Below are 22,698 nucleotides of genomic sequence, written 5' to 3'. Positions count from 1 at the left end.
TGAAATAATCCCAGGCCAGGGAAGTGTGTAAAATGTTTCCATGCTCTCGTGAGCCCTTTAACAGGTAATCCCCTTTTACAGTGACATGCATCGAGAATGCATGATGAGGTGTGACAGGAGACCTGGGAGTTGTCCGTGATCCTTAACAGCAGTAGTTTCTAGACAGATGTGATGAAAAGTAGAAAACCAGATTGGAGCCTTGCTACTTTCTTTTCTTTATTTTGTTCTCATATTTTACTGAACACCAAACAGGAAACGTTTTCCTCGGATAGAGAATATCATATATTTAAAATAACTGATGATGCACAACTGCAGGTATTGTTTGTGCTGCACATGGACTGATGGCTCTGACTTTGACTCATAGCTTGCTCCAAGCTGTGTAGTAGAAAATATTTCATTGGCCTACTGGGCTTGCATTTCTTAAAAAAGAGGTAACTTATTTCATTACCTTGGTGAGATGACAAAATCCTGAATTTCTCTTTTGGATCCACAGCGTTGGATGAACTTTGCACACTAAGGAGAACTTTGCTCACAGAGTGTTAGCAGCAAGGCATCCAAACAGCAACAGACCTAGAACTGTCAATACATTGGAACAGGCTCTGTTTTTCTAAACTTTTTGAGTTGACAGATTTGTAATTATTTGGAACAGAGTGTGTAATTAAAATGTGTATAGCCAGACTAATGAACAATGGTGTTAGTAATGAAAGAGTGTATCAGAACCAACAATTAAAACCCCATGCTGAGTCACTTTTGTTGGAAATGAGAACATGAGCGTGTTTTTTTGTTCCTACACTCTGCTATTTTGATGCTGCGGATTCTTCATCTGGCATGACCACTGTGTTCAGTGAACCAAAGTTTACTTTCACAGTTTTTTATGTAGTTTACTCACTCTCTTTCGCTGCCTGTCATAGATTTTATATATTTTTCCTTCTCTTCCTTCAACAATAAGCACAAGCTACCGATCCAGTAGCACAACAAAACTTTTAACTGCAGTTAACTGTCTCAGTCCCGCCCTCACCAGATGCTACAGTTCTACTCAATGACTCCCAACAGGGAAGCTAAGCCAAGGATTTCCATTCCACCGTCGTCACTCAACATATGTTGTTTCTCTGCCGTGCTGCCAGATAGCGGGTACATATCTTCAGGGCAGCAGACACGGACTGCAGTTAATGTGGCAGGATAAACATCTCACATTACGTCGTCTTCTAATTAGAACAAAGATGATTACCACACCAGTCTAGCACCTCTCCATGAGAAACATGTGGGACCTGATCGTCTCTTTCCCTCTTTTACTCCCTGCTGTACTTTTTTAATTTCACCCCAGTGGCAGAAGCATTTGAAAAATGTTCACTGTTGGACTTGAAAATGGAAAGACACGCATATTATGTCTATTTTTTCTTATTCTGTGGAGTGCAGCTCAGACAGTATGACACAGTGTTCCACTCCGAGGAGAAGTCCACAAGGACTGGAGCTCAGAAACTGCATTTAAAAAGAGGAGACTTTGGACCAATTCCATTTCTCATTTTTAGCCTTCCCCCTTGGAACTGAGTTACAAGAGGCAGTACTATTTAAACTATCTACCCAATCTACCCCTACAAAATGGGACACCCCTTTAATAACATGACAAGTCCTCATGTTAAAACATGTAACATCGGTCATAACGCACACCCCGCTTACCATGTAAGGTATTGTTCTCAGTCGAAACGCAAGTCTGACCAAGGGATTTAGCATTCCACACCGCCAATCCTGAATACCTATAAATGAATGACCAAATAAGTGTTGTTAAGCTGGCTTTTAAATATCAGCATGTGCCAGGATCACCCATGCGCTCTTAGCATGTGATCTCATCGGTGAGTAATATTGAAGAAAAAAAAATGTGTCATACACTCATGACATAACCAAATAATTTCTGGCAAAATAATATTGAAATTAGTTGGGCCGTTTGCCTTGACTAGAACCAATAACATTATTACCTTTAGTCTAAAAGCTGATGGAGCTTCCTCCTGTTGTCAGTGATTTACCATTCATGTTTTTATTCCATCCAACAATCTACAATTATTTGAATTGTTAACTAATGAAAATAGTGACAGTACACGGGAAGATCCATGCCTCTCGTTTGTACGTCATGTCAGCCCATGTATGAAGCTATCACCAGCAACCATGTAGCAGGATGAGAATGTTTTGTGTGTTGGATTCCCCCCACCCCCACCCCCACCCACTCACCATGGTGGTCCCTCACACTGCTGTCATTTCCGATAGGGTGGAAACATTCACGATGACAGTCTATTTCTGAGTGTGATCTCAGCTGCCAACTGCCATCACTATCACGAAACTGAATCAGAAGCACTGAAACACCCATTGGATTTTATTTCCAAGTATGTCAGCAGGTGACACGGCGATATTTATAGCTGGGAAGCTCTTATTTCCGCTCCCTCTGTTTTTTCGTCTTTTCATCAAGACTCCAATGTGCCCCTTTGATCTCTGCTATCTCCATTTTCCTCTCCTCCACCTCCTCCTATCTGGTCCAGCCCCACCACACCCATCTCTCTCATAGTCTCTTTTCCAGCCAAAACCTGTTCCACAGTCTCCCCTCTCCTGGGAAGTATTCAGTTGAGCCAAATGCTCAGGGGGAAACACCCTGTGACTGTCAGTGGGACTTTATAATGGTCTCCACCCATTTGTTCATTCACGAAGAGTGTGAAAACGATAGGCTTCGCTGGCTTGTTCTATGTTGCGGCGATTTACGCTTTCACGATTGGCACAGAGGTGCTCCTTTTATTAGTCGATGATGAAACGTGGAAGCCAATAACCATAAAAGTAAGGTTTAGCCTCCACATTGTGAACCCACCACGCCTGCCCCTCATTTCCCCTCAACATCACCTCTGTTGTGCTGCCAGCCTGCTGAAAACAACGCCTGTTCCACACCCAAGAGGCCCCAGTGCAGGCAGGGAGGGAAACCGGGGGCATTCAAATTCCACCACACACACACACACACACACACACACACACACACACACACACACACACACACACACGTAAATGACCAGTCATCTCTGTGGGGCTGTTTGCCCTTCATTTCATAGGCCCATGAATACCTATAAATGCCTAACTGGCAGCTGGTTTGACATCATTACAGTGAATAATGCAGTTGAGCTGTTTGGTCATTCAATGGTGATTAAAGGCCATGTGTACAGAGACATATAGTAACTCCAAAGAATGTGATCAATGAGCCAAAATGTCTATGAATAATATTATATATGGTCTTTGGTCATGGAGACTTTAACTGCTGATAATTGCACATGTGGTGATAACTGCTCTGGATTCTGTCTGTAACCGTGATGATGACGGGCTTGTTAGTTTTCTGTGGCTTTATTCAACTTTAGTATACATTTACTTTGTGCTGAAGATTGTAAATAGGTCTCAAAGTAAAGCAATATAAAATGTATCATAGATATTAATTCTGCTCGTCCAGCTGCTAAATAAATGAATAAAGTGGCTGTCAGTGTTTATACTTAGGGATGATTTATAGCTTCACAGTCCGTTTACGTTGTCACGACTGCAGTCGGAGGATGCTGCACGCTTGTGTGTTTTCTCCAGCCCTCTGCTCAAGTGTGTTTAATTTGCCGTCTTATCATAATTGTTCGGAAGCTTCAAAGTGACAGTTATACAGTGCAGACACCCGCAGACCGCAGCACTTCCAAGATCACGCTGACTGTTTACTACTTTCACTGTCTGGGAATGTGAACGAGCTCCGTCTCACTTGTGTGGTTCTCACACACACACACACATGCTTTGTTCATTTGGTTATAAGAACACTCTGGATTCAGTCCAGCCTCTGTTCAAGGCCTTTGCGTTTAAGTAAGGCACGACTCATACAATCACCATATTATATTCGGCATTGTTGTCTCTGCAGGTTGCCCTCACTAAATAACAGTAGTTAATGAGGGCGGCACACTGGCACTATCACTCAGGGTTTCTTAAACATGTGAAGCGGTTGCCATGACTTCACTGTGTGCAGTCATACTTTACAGCGTCTTGTATGAAGTGAATTGGTCTGCAGTATGGAAAAAATGTGTTACATCCAGTTGTAAAGACCACAAAGGACTGAACGTCATGTTTTCAAGCCAAGCTTTCATTTTTATAGCTGCGTGTTCCAAATTAGTTGTCTATGTCTTTTCAACAGAATTAGGACCATTTTGCACCGCTGAATCCAAAAATGACATCCATTTTTCTCAATCAGGTCAGGTTTTTATGCTAATTTGATTTTTGAATAATCCCAATGAACAATGGTGTATTCACCGCAGATGTAGCAGAATACGTCAGGTTTATTTTTGCAAGATCTTCTAGTTGAAGCCATTTCATTTACATGTAATACAAAAAAAACCAATAAGTCATAAGTTGGCACATGCAAATTGTTCAGAATTTGTTTATTGCAAGAAATATAAAAGAATTTTGCATCGTTTACATGTAAACAAAAACGTTTAACAAAAATATGTAGCTTTGTTCAGAAAGTTGACCTGATTGAGCAAAACCAATGTGATATTTGGATTCAGCACATCAAAATGATCCTAAATCAGCTAAAAAAAAACTTAAACAATAAGTTTGGTGTTGACCAGTGTTATCGGCATAACGCCCATAGCTGTATAGAAAGATGAATACAAAGTCAAAATGGGTAAATAAATGAGTGCATGTGTGCATTTTCATTGAGTTCCTCGGAGGGGGTTTTATAGTGAGCTTTGCCAATGTTATCACAAGTAAGACCAATGATAATAAGTGCGGGTGTAATCATGAATTGTTTGACAGCTCGCTGCTCCACAGGCACAGAGTTACCGCTAAAACAACAGTTTGCAACATTTAAGAGCAAAATCTGTGGGTTAGTCTGTGGGGCTGAGCTGCATATTGATGAGGACCATTGAAAATAAATGGACGTAATTATGACCCTTGCTTCAAGAATGTTTTTGAACACCAAGGTTTGGTTTCAGCTGAGGGATGCGGAGAATGTTTCTGGTGGTTGTGGCCAGGGAGACCGCAAACTTTTCTCAGTTTTGAGACCAAATGAGAGAAATTGTGTTCCACCCTCGGACTCATTAAAATCAAGGAAAAGAAGAAATGACTGCCGTTCATGTGGTGGCTGCTCCGAAATTGAAGGAAATCCATTTTGATCCACAGCTTATATGATACTTTTTTTTGGTGCATGTCTTAGCCCATTAACTACAATTTTTGTCAACCATTTCCACATAGTTGTTGATTGTTGAGTAAGATTGTTCCGCCTATCCCATCAGTTTGTAGTAGGTTACAAACAGTGTGTTGTGAGAAAACCGAAGGTACCGAGGCTTTACAAGGTGAAACTGGGTCGCTAAGAGGGGGTTATGCTAACGTTTGGGGCTTGTGTGGAGAAGGCGGAGAAGGGGGAATGCTCTGGAATGTGGAGTATGAGGGTTTGTCCAATCCTGATGGGGGAATAAATTATTTGCAGAAAAAGGGGAGCCCTGCTGTGTAGACTCCTGTCATGGGAGCCCAAAGTGCGATTTGTGTGAGGGATTGGTATCGCACAGCCTTGAGACATTCGCTGTGCAGTTGTTTTGACTGGAAAGACATGAGATGCACAAATCTGTATTGATGTGTGTGTGAACAGATGAATAAATGCCATGCTCACGATTGACCCTTCTTGACAGACAAATATGTAGCAAAAGAGTGGAAATGACTCGGATCCATCAACATTATTGTGTTCATAAGTGCTCGCTCTGTATTGAACTTGGAGTAGTTCAATACAGAGCTGACTGGTCTTTCTCCTGTGCCGTCATCCAAACTCATGTTGAACCGATGTCCAGACAGAGGGAAAGTTACCATGCAGAGTTACTTAACTCCTACGGTTGCAGCTAAAATTTGACTTCTGTCCTTGTCTCAGCATACAAGTCATTTATTGAGTGTGTCTGAATTCATTCCGCGAGACGGTAATTTCCCAAAACAAATTTAGCTGGCGGCTCATTTCCACCATCCATTAACCTCAAAAGATTTCATTCTTTGAGCTGGCAGGGCACATCATGCATGTGCAGAAAGCCAAGGCCAGTTTGGGTCCAGATTAATAATCTGGTATCTGGGTATGTTAGTCCGACTGTGAGAAATTTGATTAGTACAACTTCAGTTGGCCTAATATGATAATATGTATTTTAAAGGTCTTGTTGTTTTTGTTGAGCAAACACAGTAATAACATTTTGTTACATGGCATGCAACATATTAAGAGACCGAAACGTGGAAAAACTTATTTACATCTTATTTAATATACACTACCGTTCAAAAGTTTGGGGTCACTTAGAAATGTCCTTATTTTTGAAGGAAAAGCTCTTTTTTTCGATGAATACAACATTAAATTAATCATAAAGACACTCTATACATTGTTAATGTGGTAAACGACTATTCTAGCTGCAAACGTCTGGTTTTTAATGGAATATGTACATAGGTGTATAGAGGCCCATTTCCTGTGTTCTAATGGTACATTGTGTTTGCTAATCACATTAGAAGGCTATTGGATGATTAGAAAACCCTTGTGCAATGATGTTAGCACAGCTGAAAACAGTTTTGCTGGTTCTTTGACGAAATGGCAAAATTATTATTTTGAATAAAAATCATTATTCCTAATCTTGTCAATGTCTTGACCATATTTGCTATTCATTTTGCAACTCTTTTGATGAATAAAAAAAGTGTGACTTTTAATGGAAAACACAATAAAAATGTGTAAAGGTGACCCCAAACTTTTGAACGGTAGTGTATGTTAAATGTCTGGCTGTGATTTGTGCTGCGGGACATAAGTTAAACAGCTCCTCTGATGAGGTGATCAGATTAAAAACATCTGTTTTTATTTCTCCGGCAGGGCCCCACACTGTTTAGTGGTCTGGGTCTAATCAGGCTTTGCACCATTCACAGAGAAAAAGGGAAATGAGGGCAACACAGAGAAAAGAGAAGCACAAAGTGGGCAGAGATTTAGTGCGGCAGTAATGAGCTACTGGAAGGGAAGAGCACATTCACTTTGGGCTGTCCACCTACGCCTAACCAGCGTGGCATCCTGGGTAAATATGACCTAGCAGTTAGTTGCCGTGGTGATCTTGGAAGCAGTATCTGCCAAGAGGGCCAAGGTGGCAGCATGTAGCAGATGGATGTACCCACCTTCTCACACAGCTCACGTAACATTATCTATTTGAATGTGTGTACTTGAACTGCAAAAAACATATTGATTGTGCTTCTTACTACCAATATTAGTCCGATACAGTTGTTTCAGACCATTTATGATGGAACACATTTGTGCTGAGTCATTGCAAAGACACAATTCTCCCAGCTGTGTAACCAATATTCTTCTCCCAAAAAAGAAGGAATATAAACAGCCCAAAACATAGAGTCCAATGGCCTGCTGCCAATTTGTAGTCAGTGATTTACACTGGTGTGATACTTTACAGCATGGGTCTCAAACTTGCGGCCCGCGGGCCACATGCGGGCCCCTGAATCAATTGCATGTGGCCCGCCACTTAATATCAACTTATAATGAGTTTAGAAAAGTATGTCGGAATGACTTGAACTTTTACACCTTAATAATCAGCGTTCATTTTTGAAAATCAGGAAATGATCCATTTGCCCTGATACACTTTGACAGTGAGCTAAGTTTTTTCTCAAAAACAAAAAGTATCTCGGAATGACTTGAAATTTACCATCATAATAGTCGGTATCACCCTGAACTAGGATCTGTTGAAAATATCTGCATATCTCGTAAGGAATAATTTTAATGAATTTTTGAAAATCAGGAAATGATCCATTTGCCCTGATACACTTTGACAGTGAGCTGAGTTTATTCTAAAAAAAAAAAAAAAGTATCTCGGAATGACTTGAAATTTACCATCATAATAGTCGGTATCGCCCTGAACAAGGATCCATTGAAAGTATTTGCATATCTCTTAAGGAATAATTTTTATTAATTTTTGAAAATCAGGAAATGATCCATTTGCCCTGATACACTTTGACAGTGAGCTGAGTTTATTCTTAAAAAAAAAAAAGTATCTCGGAATGACTTGAAATTTACCATCATAATAGTCGGTATCGCCCTGAACAAGAATCCATTGAAAATGTTTGCATATCTCTTAAGGATAAATTTTAATGAATTTTTAAAAATCAGGAAATGATCCATTTCCTGAGTGTAGCCAAAAAAAAAGTATCTTGGAATTACTTGAAATTTGCAATCATGTGTACATATATGCACTGTAGTCAGTACAGAGACATACCTGAAGTACAGGAATATCTTGGCTGTGGTGATTCAAAGCATCTGTTTGTTGGATATTATTGTGGTTGCCCTCCATTGATGGATGTGTTACATGGACGACATTTTAAGAGACCCCCCCTTTTGTTCTGGCACTTGAGGTTCAGTGTGTAATTTGACCTTATAGTGGAATGAAATCATAAGGAATGATTGTCTATCAGAGAGAAATCTGCGGGGTTTGTGGGTGGAGGGGATGAGTCTTTGCAGAGGGATAGTACATCAAATGGAACCTTTTAGGAGGTAAGCTGGATAAAGGGGGATAGAGTGCAAATGTATATGTGTGTGTGTCACTTTCATGGATGCATCTTTTTCTTCATTTTAGGATTGAAGTATATTGAGAAGAAAAGCTGTTTGTGATGATTCAGCAGTAGTGCTGCACTTATTCTGTCTCTGACTGTGATTTATTGACAAAGACACTCAGACACTGAAATATCCCCCCGTAGTGTTTAACTTCAGTTCAGGCCCATAAATATGTTTTACTTTTTCATGCTTTGTTTTCGTCTGTGCAACAACGACGTCATGGATGGCTGCTCGTGTCACTGTTATTACAAACAAATGACCGCTGCCAGAAGCACAAAACATGCTGCAAATTCTTCTCCACCAGAGGATTGTTCTCACGAAAGAACTTACTTGTCATGCAGTATTTAGAAAAGCACTTACTTTTAAACGTTTGAATCCAAAGTACACGATACGCAGATTTGGTTTTTTTTCCCTCATTTGCGTTAGATTGCAATCAGGTGCTAATTTCAGAGCCATGAGGTCACACATGTAAACGGCTTCTTCTCTCTGTAATCAGTGGAAACCGAGTTGACGTTGCTGAGCGGCTGTGAAGTGAGTGTGTGGTTTTCATTTTCATGCTGGGTTACACAGTGTGTTGCGTGCCTCAATCCAGACTAGGCCTAAGGTCTTATGAAAGTCAGCATGTGGTGCACCTGATAAGCATCAGGTTTATGTAGAGGTGGCTGTGAAATGCAAAGTCAAATTTGACCCGTGTTTCCAAGGCTATGTCGTCATCCAGGGACACAAGTGCACAAGTGTCTATCATTAACTGTTGTTTTTCAGTATTTTTGTGCAGGGAAGTCTTTGCATGTGTGAAGATACTCACTCACACAGAGCACATTAGTCACCAGCGTTTACCACACTGTAAAAGCAATAGGTCACTTTATTTAGGGAAAAATGTGAATCAATGTTAGACGCCAACGTTTATGTAATATCTCACTAGAAACTGCATAGAATATTTTAAATGACATTTCTTAAAAAGATGTATTCCCTGACTTATCTTTGAGAGCTGCTGCTTTTCATCAGTCATGATTTTAAGCAACTTTCCAGTTTCTATGCAACGAGACACAGCCCCAGTTTTATCTACAACAGAAGCATCCGCTCCTGATCCTCCAGTAATGTAGCTTGTAGTTGTGAGGATATTGCAAGTACAGCTTTTATTTGGAGCTGCAACTAATGATTACTTTTGTAATCGCTTAATCTGTCGATTATTTTCTCGATTAATCAATTCAACGTTTCGTCCATAAAACGATCAGTGTTTGTTAAACCTGGAAATGACGATGTTCTCGAACGTCTTGTTTTCGTCCACAAATCAAACTAATTCAGTTTTAATGATTTCTTTGTTATGTGGAGCAAAGAAACAAAGAAAATATTCACATTTAAGAAGCTACGATCAATCAGAAATTAGTAATGAAAAAAGCTTCAAACCAAACCGATTATTCCATTATCAAAATAGTTGACGATTCATTTAGTAATCGATTAATAATCAATTAATTGTTTCAGCTCTAGTTTGTAGTAAGTGAAGTATCGTCATATTCTTGCTGTAACAGTGTTATATTTCATATTTATCAAATAAAGCAGGCAACATAGGTGTTGTTTACCCGTGGGCTAACCCAGTTCGGGCGTCTACAGTTTCTGCTAACAGGGTCAGGTCCCTCTGGGTTCTGGTCTTTGTAGTTCTCTGTGGGGCACAGCGAGATCTTTTTAGAGTTAAGAGGTCACACACTTCAAGTTGGCAAAGCGAATCCTGTCATCTGGACTTTGGTCTAAATTCCTCTGTGATGAAAAGCTGTCAGAGTTTCAGTTACTAACCTCAGTGTCACTTCATGGTCATTGCACAGCATGGCTTTGCAGAGTAGAGTAGAGTAACAGACTGAGGAAACGGGTATTTGAATGTGAAGTTTATTCTTTACACAGTCCACGAAACATTGCCCTACAACGTGATCATGTCTAGCATAGCTCCAACATTTGCCTCTTGATTACTTGATTGCTTTTCATTGAGTTCAGGTCCAACAACTTTACCTCAGAATCTTGTCATTGCAATTATTGTAAAAACCAACAAGAGAAAGATGGAAAGATGCTGACTCTGTTTTCTTTCTTTCTTAACACAGACCGTGAGGACCAATCAATCCTTTGCACGTGAGTACTCCAACCCTTAAATCTCTTTTAATTATCCTCCTCGTCTGTCCTCACCTTGCCTTGAGGTCACATCTCTGTTAGGACACTTGTTTCTGCTGATCATGCAACTCGATGGGCTAGATAACGAATCTGTCACAAGATGAAGATTATATAGCTCTACCTTAATAGGATTCTGTAATTCAAAGGCAGTGTCTCAATTCCTGTCCTATAGTGAACAGTTAAACTAAGCATTACAACTTCAGTGCAAGCACTTTACACGGCTCATTGCTCCCGGGGTTTCTTGGATTGCCGATCTTTTTGTCTTATTGAACTAACCCTCCTTTTTCCATCTTCTTTCATCTCTCCTTTGCCCTGGGTCAGTTGGCCGGCTCCCATCATCCTGCTTTATTTAAAGACCGGTTTCAAATAGCTTTTTGCGGAAGCTGGTTTGTGCGGCGGCTCAAGCCCAAAACTGAGGGAGTTAAGAGTGCGGTTTGGTGCCCTGCCTTTATCCACTATGACAGCGCACAATTAAGTGCCACACTCTTCCAGTGTGGCTTGAGTTGCCCCCGCCAATGAACCGTTGCATAATCTGTCTCACGCTCAGAAAACATCTCCCTCTGTTGGTGGCAGAAGAGCCTCCAAGAAACAGACATGGAGTCAAAGCTAATTTGGTCACAGACAATGGCTCTTAGAAAATCGCTTTCTAATGTCACTTAGAAATGTCCTTATTTTTGAAAGAAAAGCACTTTTTTCAATGAATATAACAGTAAATGACTCGCGAATCATTGTTAATGTGGTAAACGACTATTCTAGCTGCAAACGTCTGGTTTTTAATGGAATATGTACATAGGTGTATAGAGGCCCATTTCCAGTGTTCTAATGGTACATTGTGTTTGCTTATCCCGTTAGAAGGCTATTGGATGATTAGAAAACCCTTGTGCAATGTTGTTAGCGCAGTTGAAAACATACAAGTCATAATTTCTAATCTTGTCAATGTCTTGACTATATTTTCTATTCATTTTTCAATTCTTTTGAGGAATAAAAGTGACTTTTAATGGAAAGCACAAAAGAAATGTATAGGTGACCACAAACTGTTGAACGGTAGTGTTTTGTAATTGTATGTTAATATTTGAGTTGGCAACAGAGAGTCATTACCCATCAGCGTAAACTATCCTCAACAACTACATGAACATTGAAAGACTTAATATACCAAAAATACTGCTACCCGAGTTTAGTTTTGTTGTCTTTTATTAGTACTTATTGTATTGATCTGTCGTCCTCTAAAGTATTGATCTTGGTGAAAAGGGATTAGAGAAGCTAGCCCACAACCATATGGCCTGTGTTCATGCACAAACCTTGTAAACAACCACTTTTAATCTAGTTAAAATGGCCCCTAGCTATACTGAATGTGTGTTTATCTGTGGTACTTACAGATGGTCCCATAAAGGATCAAACAAAGGATTAACCTACGTTAAACATCGTTTGTCTTACACAGGACTGAGCGCTAAGGCTTTTGTCTCCTACATCACTATCCGAACACGCTGTGGCAGATGATCTTGTGACTTAACATATAGCTCATAACTCTGTTGTTCAGTTGCTCGGACAGTGATGACACAAAACAGAAATACACACAGAAAGTGAAGAATTGTTCTCGTGTCAGCTTGTCTATACGCTCTTTACCACAGAACAGGGAGCGGCCCGTGAGGCCAAGAACTTGTAGAATTTCCCACGTAACAATCAGCTGAAGATGTGAGACAATAGACACTCACAGTGAGGTTCCTGCTACCATAAATGGCTGCTTTAACCCACTTAATCACACCTTTTGCATGAGAGCAAAGGATATAATGTGAAAAAAGCCAGTGAATGATTATATCTTTCAGGAACATTTGCGAAACAAGCCAAACTTGGATGTGTAACTATCTTGACCTACTGTATCTCGCTTACGCCTGCATCCTGCGTTCAAGGACTCGCCCATGAGCTTCAAGCTAAAACTGCCGTCTTCCTTGCGCCGCTGAGCTAATTGCCAGCTAGACTAAAGCCACTGGTATGTAGTTAGATGTAATATTGCTTGGCCCTGGTTTTCTGGTCTTTGGGACCTGAGCTGTGGATGGCTCTTGCCTGAACACAGCTATCATTAGATACGGAGCCTGGAAACTTTGGAGAGTGGCCCACTTTAACCACACGTTTCTCCAGTAAAACCAACTGACAGAGGAATGGATGCATTTAGAAATCAGCAACACATACCGCGATAGTTGTTGACTTACTCTCCCGCACTTTCTGTTTTCTCTTGCTTTTGTTCGTTTCATGGTTTTCATCCAGCCATACTGACCAATAAGAGTTGTGTGTTAATTGACTACTAATTAAGATGTATCCATCTATCCATCTATCTATATATCCATCTATCTATCTACATCCATGATGTCTGTATTGAATTTCCTTTCAGAGGTGAATCAGGCGCTGGCAAGACTGAGAACACGAAGAAGGTCATCCAGTACCTGGCCCACGTTGCCTCCTCACACAAAGGACGCAAAGACCACAACATTCCTGTGAGAGCTTCACTGCCCACTTCCTCTCCTCTCCTCTCCTCTCATCTCCTCTCCTCTCCTCTCCTCTCCTCTCCTCCTTGATGAATGTAATCTATATAGTTAGTTTGACATTACATCGACGGTAATCAACGACTGCAAACCGTGTGTTAAGCTCTGTCGGTCAGAGTATTTTGCTATCTCGTTTTTGTTTATTCTGTACAAAGAGAAGAAAATGAATGTGTATAGTGTGTAAGGGATGAACTATTTTATACCATTTTTACACTTTAGGCAGGATTTTACATCGATCTTCTTATCTATTGATGCCAGAAAATGAAAAGGCATTTTTTTCCTCCAACAAAATGTGAATTTATGAAGTGTTTTGTAGCTAACCTGCTAGATGTCCCTGTAGCCTCGTTGCTCCTGCTTCACGTCATCCAATCCAGTGGCGTTCTGTGCTAGTGCAGCTCCTGCTGCGTTTACTGGTGTTTGTCTGTTTCCTGTGGCTTGTGTCTTGACATGAGCGCTTCAGGTTTTTAACCCTTGCATTTGTGTATCCATAACAAACAGCCAGAATCTCCCAAAGCATTCAAGCTACAGGCAAGTGTTTCTCTCGCTTCTTTCAAAAAAAAAAAAAAAAAAGTGTGTTGTCCTTTTTGGTGTTTGTGTACACTCGCATGCCCTAATCTCTCAAATCTCTCCCCTGAAATGTCTTTGACGGACTAATCTAAGCTTCTTCTTTATGAGGTATTTGTTTGTGCTGGATTAGTCTTCTCATGTGATTGTTTGAAACATAGGGAATCTTTTATTTAAATGAGAAGGCTCCTAATGATAAAACAGTCTTATAGAATAAAATAGAGATGTATCATTAGAAACACATAATAGTCAAAACTAACCTGAAAATTGATGGCAGTTGATCAACTCGTCCATATATCCGTGCATGTTTTCCACTGATGACTTCCTCTAGATGCATGCATGTAGTTATAGCAGCATTTCAATTAGTATTGGCTTGGCTTTTTTCTACAGCCTCGCCTTTGGAAATATCACCAAATGTGTTTTTTGTTGCCCAGGCAATAATCAAACACCGATTTTTAATCCACGATGTTTCGCCCCAAAAGGTCCACAAATTAAACTCTGCTGACAAAGTATTAAACTCTGCTCCAACCTCGTCCCACATAAAAATTGATATTTTTCTGGCTTCCTCGCTCTTCAAGTTGATTTATCTAAAGGCTGCTTTGGTCTCCCCCAAAGCAATACCTGATGTCTTTGCGTCCTCTGTAAATCTAATAACTGTGGAATCACAGTGAATCATATAACCCGGCAGCCTTGAGCACACACAATCTGAGTTAATGCCTGCATAATATGGTGTGTTTCAGTAGCTGCAAGTGAGAAGATACAAGTCAGTAGCTCACTGTGCTCCGACCCCCCCCCCCCCCCCCCCTGTCTGAGCACACCATCCCAACTGACCTCCTTTAATGCTGCTGTCCCTCTGAGTTGCATATGCACTGCCTCTTACCACAGGCCAGAGGAATGTAAAACTGGAGATCAAGGCAGAGCGAAGATGTGCTGCAGGAGAGGAGATTGGAAGAGGGGGTTAAGTAGGGATGTTCTGGGAGAGAAGAGGTAAAACAGACCTGAGAAGAGGCTGGAATTCTATACTCTATGGCCGTATAGGGGAAATATGAAGGAGGGTGCTCTTGGTAAAAAAACGTTCTTGGTGGAACCCTTTTAACACCCTTTATTCAGGAAGGGGATTTTAAAGGGTTCTCTGGATCAAAATGGTTCTTACTGGAACCATTAGTGTTACCAAGAACCCTAGAATCTCAGCCCTTGTAGAATAACCCTTTTGGAACCCTTATTTCTAAGAGTGTTGGAGTCAGTTCAAGTCCAGGGACTGATGGTGACACACCAGCCCTAAGTGCTATTTCTGTACTGATAGAGGAGTGTGTGTGTGTGTGTGTGTCATGTGTAGGGGGAATTAGAGGTTTCAGGGAATTGGGGGAATGTCCCCAACCGCCTATCAACCCAGGTTTTAAGATTACGGAGGAAGCCATCATAGGAAAAAAAAGAAAACGTCATGGTGGTGAAGTCTTTGGATCGACAGAATATATCATCACAGCCATAGGAATGTGCAGGCCGGAAGAACGTGCTCCCTCATCAACCCAAACTAACCGCTGACTGCAGGGCATGTGTTGGAACACACTCCCTGTTGTGCCTTTGTGGTTTCGCAGACTCAAACAATCTGTTTGGTTGTCTTGGCCCGTTAAACTCGGCAAAGCTCCCTTGACAAAAATCACATTGTACTTCAGTTGATTAGAGTATAGTCTCAAAGACCGACTCGGCCAAATTGTCATTTACCTGTTATGTTCTGTTCATATAGATTTAGTTTCAATTGTGATAAATAACTGGTTAAAGATCCATTACATTTGGAGAGGCATTGGAAACGTTGGACAGCTTGTTGGATTCTTACCTCTGTGTCTTTCTCCACAGGGTGAGTTGGAACGCCAGCTCCTGCAAGCAAACCCCATCCTGGAATCTTTTGGCAATGCCAAGACGGTGAAAAATGACAACTCGTCTCGCTTTGTGAGTTCACGGTTTCCTGTTAAAAGCATCGTTCTCTTGATTTACACGTGTGTATAGCAAGCGTTTGGAATGGAAAGATGTTAAATCCAAATTGACATTCATTTTTCAAGTTGTGTGTGTACAAAAAATTTGGAATATTTTAGAAGTTTTTGCGAATCTGATATTTGTTAGTTATCTTGAACTAATATTTGTGTTTATTTTGGGATTAAACCAACGGCAAATGTGTGCACAAGCACAACATTTTTAAGACCATTATTGACTTAATTAAATTAAATTGGCTGGACACCCTCAAGCAATAATCTGTACTTCCTCATCCCTGAATTTAATCCACTGGTCTTATTATACAGAAGCTTTAGGCAAAGCCGTAGTTTGATATTTGGGGAAATAAGCTTAGTCAGTTCTGGCTATTTTATTGATTATAGGAGCAGATTTAAAGTAATTAAAAGTGCACTTAAACTGGCTATAACGCAACAACACTAAATAAGACTCAGGACAAAATCAGACTAGAAAGGTCCATGAAAAGATCAATATTTCATGTTTGCATGGTGAACACGAAGCTTTAGCGCCAAAAGAAATCTTTTAATCAGCACATTATGTCTTGTTTTTTGGCAAACACTTCATAAAGTTCCTGCAGGAAATAAAGCAGATAAAACCAAGCTATAACTTTGTAAATTAATAGTTTGTTTTCAAGGTGCTTTTTTTTACCTTTTGTAAGAGTCTTGCTGCTCCTGGCTGTAGCATTGTATTAACTGTGCAGACATACTGTAATGAAAGTGAAGGTATTTTTCAAATTGAACTAATTTGAGTGTTTATTTCAACTGAATATTTGCTTAACCAATCGTGTTCATATTTCTTCTTTAATCTGTATTTACTCACCGTTCATTTTCTGAAAAATGTAGATTACGTTGAGTGGACTAATGCTGTGTTTGTAATATTTGTCTCACGATGTTATGATTGGTCGCAGAAATCAGATAGATTGTAGTTCTGAGCACTTAAGAATTTTTGTGTGTGGCTTAACCAGAGCGTTCCTCTGTCCTCATGATTCATTGGCTGGCTCACACGAGATGCTGTGAAAACCAGAAGACAGATGGTCCCTCTCTCTCACACACACAAACACACACACACACGTTCACACTCACGTTTCACGTTTCAGGAAACCACAGACATGCCTGACATTCTTTCTGACGTGTTAACCTGGCTTTTCCTAATATAGACATTTTATTCTTTGTTGCCTTTTTGTCATCTGCAAAAATGACACACACACACATACACACACACTCACACACAATGACATCATATGCTTTTTGATTAGTTTGCGCTGTTTCAGTGAATTTAACTGCTGGGTTTTGTTCTTTCAGGGGAAGTTCATCAGAGTCAACTTTGACGTCACAGGGTACATCGTTGGAGCCAATATTGAAACCTGTATCCTCGTTATACTGACTGAATTCTGCCATGATTGATTGGTAGCTGATAGCAGCTAGGTTGCTAAGATTCTTGAAAACCCAGTGAACTGCTTCAATTTTTTTTTCGTGTGACGATGATGTTATCGTCAACTCCTTAACTCTTAACTCTCAGACCTTCTGGAGAAGTCGAGAGCCATCAGACAGGCCAAAGATGAGAGGACCTTCCACATTTTTTACCGCCTGCTGGCAGGAGCTGGAGAACATCTCCGAAGTGAGCGCCTGACTGGAGCAATTTAGCTTATTAGGAAAACAATGAGAGAGCAAAGACAGTGTGGGTTTTAAGTTTGTGCTAATTTGCTGCAGGAAGGTCTGTTTTGAATTAGCAGCAGCGGGAAACAAATCTTTCTTTCCCATTAACTTTTAATTTAGGTTGTTTACAGTGTTACAGTGCATTGTTTTGTGATGACGCAGAAGGTGTTAAAACACACTGTTTTCCACTGTTTGAACTAGAAAATTTAAAGAGTCACTCACTGAAAAGGGATGCAAATATTATACACGAAAAGTTCCTCATCTTCATTTTGAGAGGAAAATCAACAAGTTATTTCTTTATTGAGTAGCACTTTTACTTTACTTATTGGTATCAAAAGTAAGTTACATTAGTCTATGTATTACTATTACTTTTGTAAAAACAGTCAAAAAGTTATGTAGAACTATTTTCTTAATTACTTTATTGAGTAATTACAATATTATTACTGTTTTCTTAAATTACAACACTTGTTCCCAGGTAAAGGGATGATATTACAGTAATAAATTCATGAGTAATCCATTACTGCCCAACACAAAAAAAGTGAAAGCATCAAGAACAGAATAAAAGAACTTTGGAAATCACCTCCGTTTCCTTCCCTCCTGCAGCCGACCTGCTCCTCGAAGGCTTCAACAGCTACCGTTTCCTGTCAAATGGTAACATTCCCATCCCTGGTCAGCAGGACAAGGATAATTTCCAGGAAACAATGGACGCCATGCACATCATGAGCTTCAACCACGACGAGATTGTCTGTGAGTAGCAGATATGCCTTATAATATTATAGTATATCCTCATTCTGCATTCCTTTTCTCTCTCTAACGTACGCTGCCATTCCCCTTTTACTTTTACTTCTGGGCATCAATTACTAATTACTATTTCAAGAACTATTCTCATCCTCCTCAGGCATGTTGAAGGTGGTCTCTGCAGTGCTGCAGTTTGGCAACATCCTCTTTAAAAAGGAGAGAAATACGGATCAGGCGTCCATGCCTGAGAACACAGGTAAACACTGGACAAATGGGTTATGGGTTGCGGGCGAGTGAGAAAGCATAATTTATGAGGAAAATATTGATCATAGGTTACATATTTGTACAGGTAAATGAGTAGTGAAATATTAACTGTTGTGGCTTTCAATGACATCACATCTAATCTTCATATTACACTCACACATACACAATGGTGTCATTCATGAATACAGAAAATATCCATAACCTTCAGCCTTCACCGCAGCAGCTGATAGAAAACATTCTCTTATCCACGTCACACACGCCCCCACTATCCACTGTGAGGACATGTCCTATTAAAAACATGGTACCCCCTGGTAACTGAATGTTTTTAATATGTGGATGATGTAGGCACCGTCAGATCAGTCTTTTCTATCATATACTGTAGTCACATACCGTTAACTTAAGGATAAGTATCAAAATCAAATATATAATTATGTGTGGTTTACTCAGGAGTGCTACGTAACTAATTTGGGCGTAATATCTTCATCTTATTCTGCCTCTGTTAGGTCTTTCATTAACAGAAAGTATGTAACATTATTTGTATGCTGCATCAGGATCTGTCATTCAACACGATTAGACCTGACTGAGGGAGCACTTGTGTGTATACAGCAGTAGCGCAGTGACGGTTTGGGGGAGAAACTACTGAACAATCTGTACTGTAGAAATACCTTCTGTAGCCTTTACCTGAAAGCTTATTTGTGTTTTCAATCATTCCCCAAAGTATTTGCAGTTGTCTCGCTTTACTAGCGCAATGTTGTCTATCAGTCTCAAACCTGGCGACGTCACGGGAGAACTAAACGCTCACTTATGCTGAGAAACACAGAGCGTCGTGTGGAGATGTTAGTCATCCACATTTGTTTATATTTAAAAGTTCCACACTCCAGATGATGGATGAATGGGTCCAACTTAGACATGAAGATCTGCAGTGATGAACGTGTTTATTAAGCAGTAAAATTCTTTCCTCCAGCTGCACAGAAGCTCTGCCACCTGCTTGGAATTAACGTTATGGAGTTCACCAGAGCCATTCTTACCCCGAGGATCAAAGTGGGACGAGACTATGTGCAGAAAGCACAGACCAAAGAACAGGTACAGTGTCTCTGACTGACATGAATATCATCTAACAACATATGATTTTATGTCTACTCTGTGTTTTAGATGATCTGTCCTAGTTGTAGCCTAAAGTTGGATTATCCTACCATGATAAGTCAAAAGCACTCCACAAAATGTTAATATATATGTAAGTATGTATTACTCAGTGTCAGTCTCCCTCTGGTTTAACTTTCTTCCCTTTTCCCTCAGGCTGACTTTGCTGTCGAAGCTCTGGCCAAGGCGACATATGAGCGTCTGTTCAGATGGCTGGTCCACCGCATCAACAAGGCCCTGGACAGAACCAAACGCCAGGGGGCGTCGTTCATTGGCATCCTGGACATCGCCGGATTTGAGATCTTTGAGGTGCTGAAACTGAAAAAGACAAAGTATCAGAAGACCCCACAATGTTGCACATTGTTGGAAAGTGGGGGTTCGATTAACTTTACTCGCGCTGTATTCTCTCCTTCCAGCTGAACTCGTTCGAGCAGCTTTGCATCAACTACACCAACGAGAAGCTGCAGCAGCTCTTCAACCACACCATGTTCATCCTGGAGCAGGAGGAGTACCAGAGGGAGGGCATCGAGTGGAGCTTCATCGACTTCGGCCTCGACCTGCAGCCCTGCATCGACCTCATTGAGAGACCGGTTGGTGTTGTCTACTTCTACTTTGCTACTATATGTGTGTGTATCTGCCTATTTGTTGTTATTGACCAAATATCTCTCTCTCTCAGAATAATCCTCCTGGTATTCTGGCTCTGCTGGACGAGGAGTGCTGGTTTCCCAAGGCCACAGACAAAACCTTTGTGGACAAGGTGCTGCAGGAGCAGGGAACACACACCAAGTTCCAAAAACCGCGTCAGCTCAAGGACAAAGCCGACTTCTGCATCATTCACTACGCAGGAAAGGTACGTAGATGTGGCTTGTTAAGGGTTGTGTTGTGTCTGCTCTGGTTGGACTTATTACAATGAGCTACAACTAGAAAGCAGCTTTTTAAACTTTAAAATAAATGCAGTGTGCAAATCCCTCAGTGTTTTCCTTCCTTCTGGGATGTTTTGGGCTGAACAATTAGTCAATGCAATTGTCAAATTGCAAAAACTGCAGTTTTATTGTCCTGCTTTGTTGTTAGAGCTGGGGTTAGCATTAGTTTAGTGAACACTGAATTGATTGAAAGCTTTATCAATTTTTTTAAATTATCATTTAAGTGGTTTATCTGTTTTTTTCAATAAAATGAAAAATAACTGTGATTTCAGCTTCTTAAATTTGAGTATTTACTTAATTCTACGCCTTTTTATGACATTAAATTAATTCTCTTTGATAAAAACCTAACACAGATCAACATTTTACTATTATTTTCTGCATTTTATGAAGAAATTATTATTATTATTATGATTAATTAATTAATCCATCCATCCATTATCTACCGCTTCATCCTTCACCAGAGGGTCACGGGGGGTGCTGTGCCTATCTCAGCAGACATTGGGCGATAGGCGGGGTACACCCTGGACAGTTCGCCAGTCCATCACAGGGCCACATACAGAGACAAACAACAATTCACTCACACACTCACTCCTACGGTCAATTTAGAGTAACCAATTCACCTAATCCCCATATCACATGTTTTTGGACTGTGGGAGGAAGCCGGAGAACCCGGAGAAAACCCACGCACACACGGGGAGAACAAAAATACCGATGAACTGGTAATGCAAATACTCAATATAACATGTTGGATAAAAGTCATACATTTTAAGTTCTCCTCCTACCTAAACCTAATATTTACCTTATAGGCTCAGCTGATATCATTTTTATCTCAAATCAAGTTGCAGTGATATTATATCAAAATAAATCTCACCATTAGATATTTTACTGAGATGGTCTTTTTCATAAGCGCAGACTTACCTTCTTAAGGAGCAGTTAACCAGGTCAGTGCCTGAAAACAATAGCGCGGTTGTCGTTCCAGCTTCTGCAGGAAACCACACATCTGCTTCACATTGGTGTGTGAGAATTTGATGCCTGGTGGTTACACAACGGAGACTTTCAACTTTCACCTTGCGTATGGCGGGCAGTCTGCCATCTGCAAAGTGAAAATTATGCTTCACTATATTCCTGTGAGAAAACTTGTCACTCATAGTGTAAAAACAATCAGATCTTACCCCAATCCTGTTATTTTATTTAGATTAACCTGTCTCCATTTTCTCTCGTACATGAGAGTCACTCAGCCGAGGCTAAATACTTGGTCCTGGACCTGATCCTTATCATGACAAACAGGTGAAAACCCCAGACTTGGCTAAATATCAAGCGCCCAGTGTTCGTCGCTGAAGCCAAGAATACATTTGAATGTCATGAACTAAATCCTGCGTGACCGAGCAACACTGAAGGGGAGAATAAGTCAAAACACTGTGAGTTTGCTTTTTCTGAGACTTCAATGAAATCCATATGGCGATCTGACATTCCTGGTCTCAGGTTCTCTGACCCGTGTCATTTTAGGGTGATGTTCTGCTCACTGTGGACGTAAGACACATGCCTTTTCATCATGTTACTCTCGCTCATAATACAGTTCCTCAAATCCTATTTGTCGAGTCTTTTATGCGATTGTTTGATTCCCTGAACTTTTCTCCTACCACTCACTGTACAGTCACGTAGCACATGCGGCACACACACACACACACACACACACACACACACACACATCTGGTGCTGCTCCCTCGGGAGTTAAAACAACGGCAGCAGCAGAGTGGTGTTTGGAAACACTTAGAGCCAGATCTGGCTGTCAGCTGAAGACATACGACACACAGACTGTTACAGACAGGTGAAGCAACAGACCGGTGACACTTCATCAGAAACCTGAAGCCCGACGTCGGAACCTGGATTTTGAAAGCATTCTTTCATTTGCGATGTTGTCAATGGCATAGAATCAGAATCAGAAACGGGTTTACTGCCGTGTATGCTAGAATCCATACGGGGGAATTTGCAGTGGTGAAAATTGGTGGCAAAATACAATAAAAAACAACAAATTTAAATTACACACTATATTAAACAGGTCCATAAATAAAATCTAATTCAACCTACATTTTTTGACGTGCAGGCCGCTGTGT

At 40.5% G+C, this 22,698-nt stretch overlaps 1 protein-coding gene across 2 annotated transcripts in view; it reads left to right on the top strand.

Annotated features, from left to right (window-relative positions):
- The window catches only part of LOC310933605 (myosin-10-like), a 55,171-nt gene that overhangs the window by 17,998 nt on the left and 14,475 nt on the right, over nt 1–22,698 (top strand). The window contains exons 4-15 of one of the 2 annotated variants that reach the window (XM_083897124.1): nt 10,693–10,720; nt 13,146–13,248; nt 13,795–13,824; nt 15,715–15,807; nt 17,166–17,229; nt 17,383–17,481; nt 18,123–18,266; nt 18,418–18,513; nt 19,486–19,604; nt 19,818–19,970; nt 20,078–20,251; nt 20,338–20,511. In XM_083897124.1, the coding sequence (XP_083753250.1) occupies nt 10,693–10,720; nt 13,146–13,248; nt 13,795–13,824; nt 15,715–15,807; nt 17,166–17,229; nt 17,383–17,481; nt 18,123–18,266; nt 18,418–18,513; nt 19,486–19,604; nt 19,818–19,970; nt 20,078–20,251; nt 20,338–20,511 (1,277 nt within the window). The remainder of the gene's footprint in view (nt 1–10,692; nt 10,721–13,145; nt 13,249–13,794; nt 13,825–15,714; nt 15,808–17,165; nt 17,230–17,382; nt 17,482–18,122; nt 18,267–18,417; nt 18,514–19,485; nt 19,605–19,817; nt 19,971–20,077; nt 20,252–20,337; nt 20,512–22,698) is intronic. The other variant, XM_083897123.1, reaches the window with a different exon arrangement.

The sequence above is a fragment of the Microchirus variegatus genome (genome assembly GCF_963457635.1).
Source record: "Microchirus variegatus genome assembly, chromosome: 10".
Lineage (NCBI taxonomy): Eukaryota > Metazoa > Chordata > Actinopteri > Pleuronectiformes > Soleidae > Microchirus > Microchirus variegatus.
This window is presented reverse-complemented; position numbering and strand designations above follow the sequence as displayed.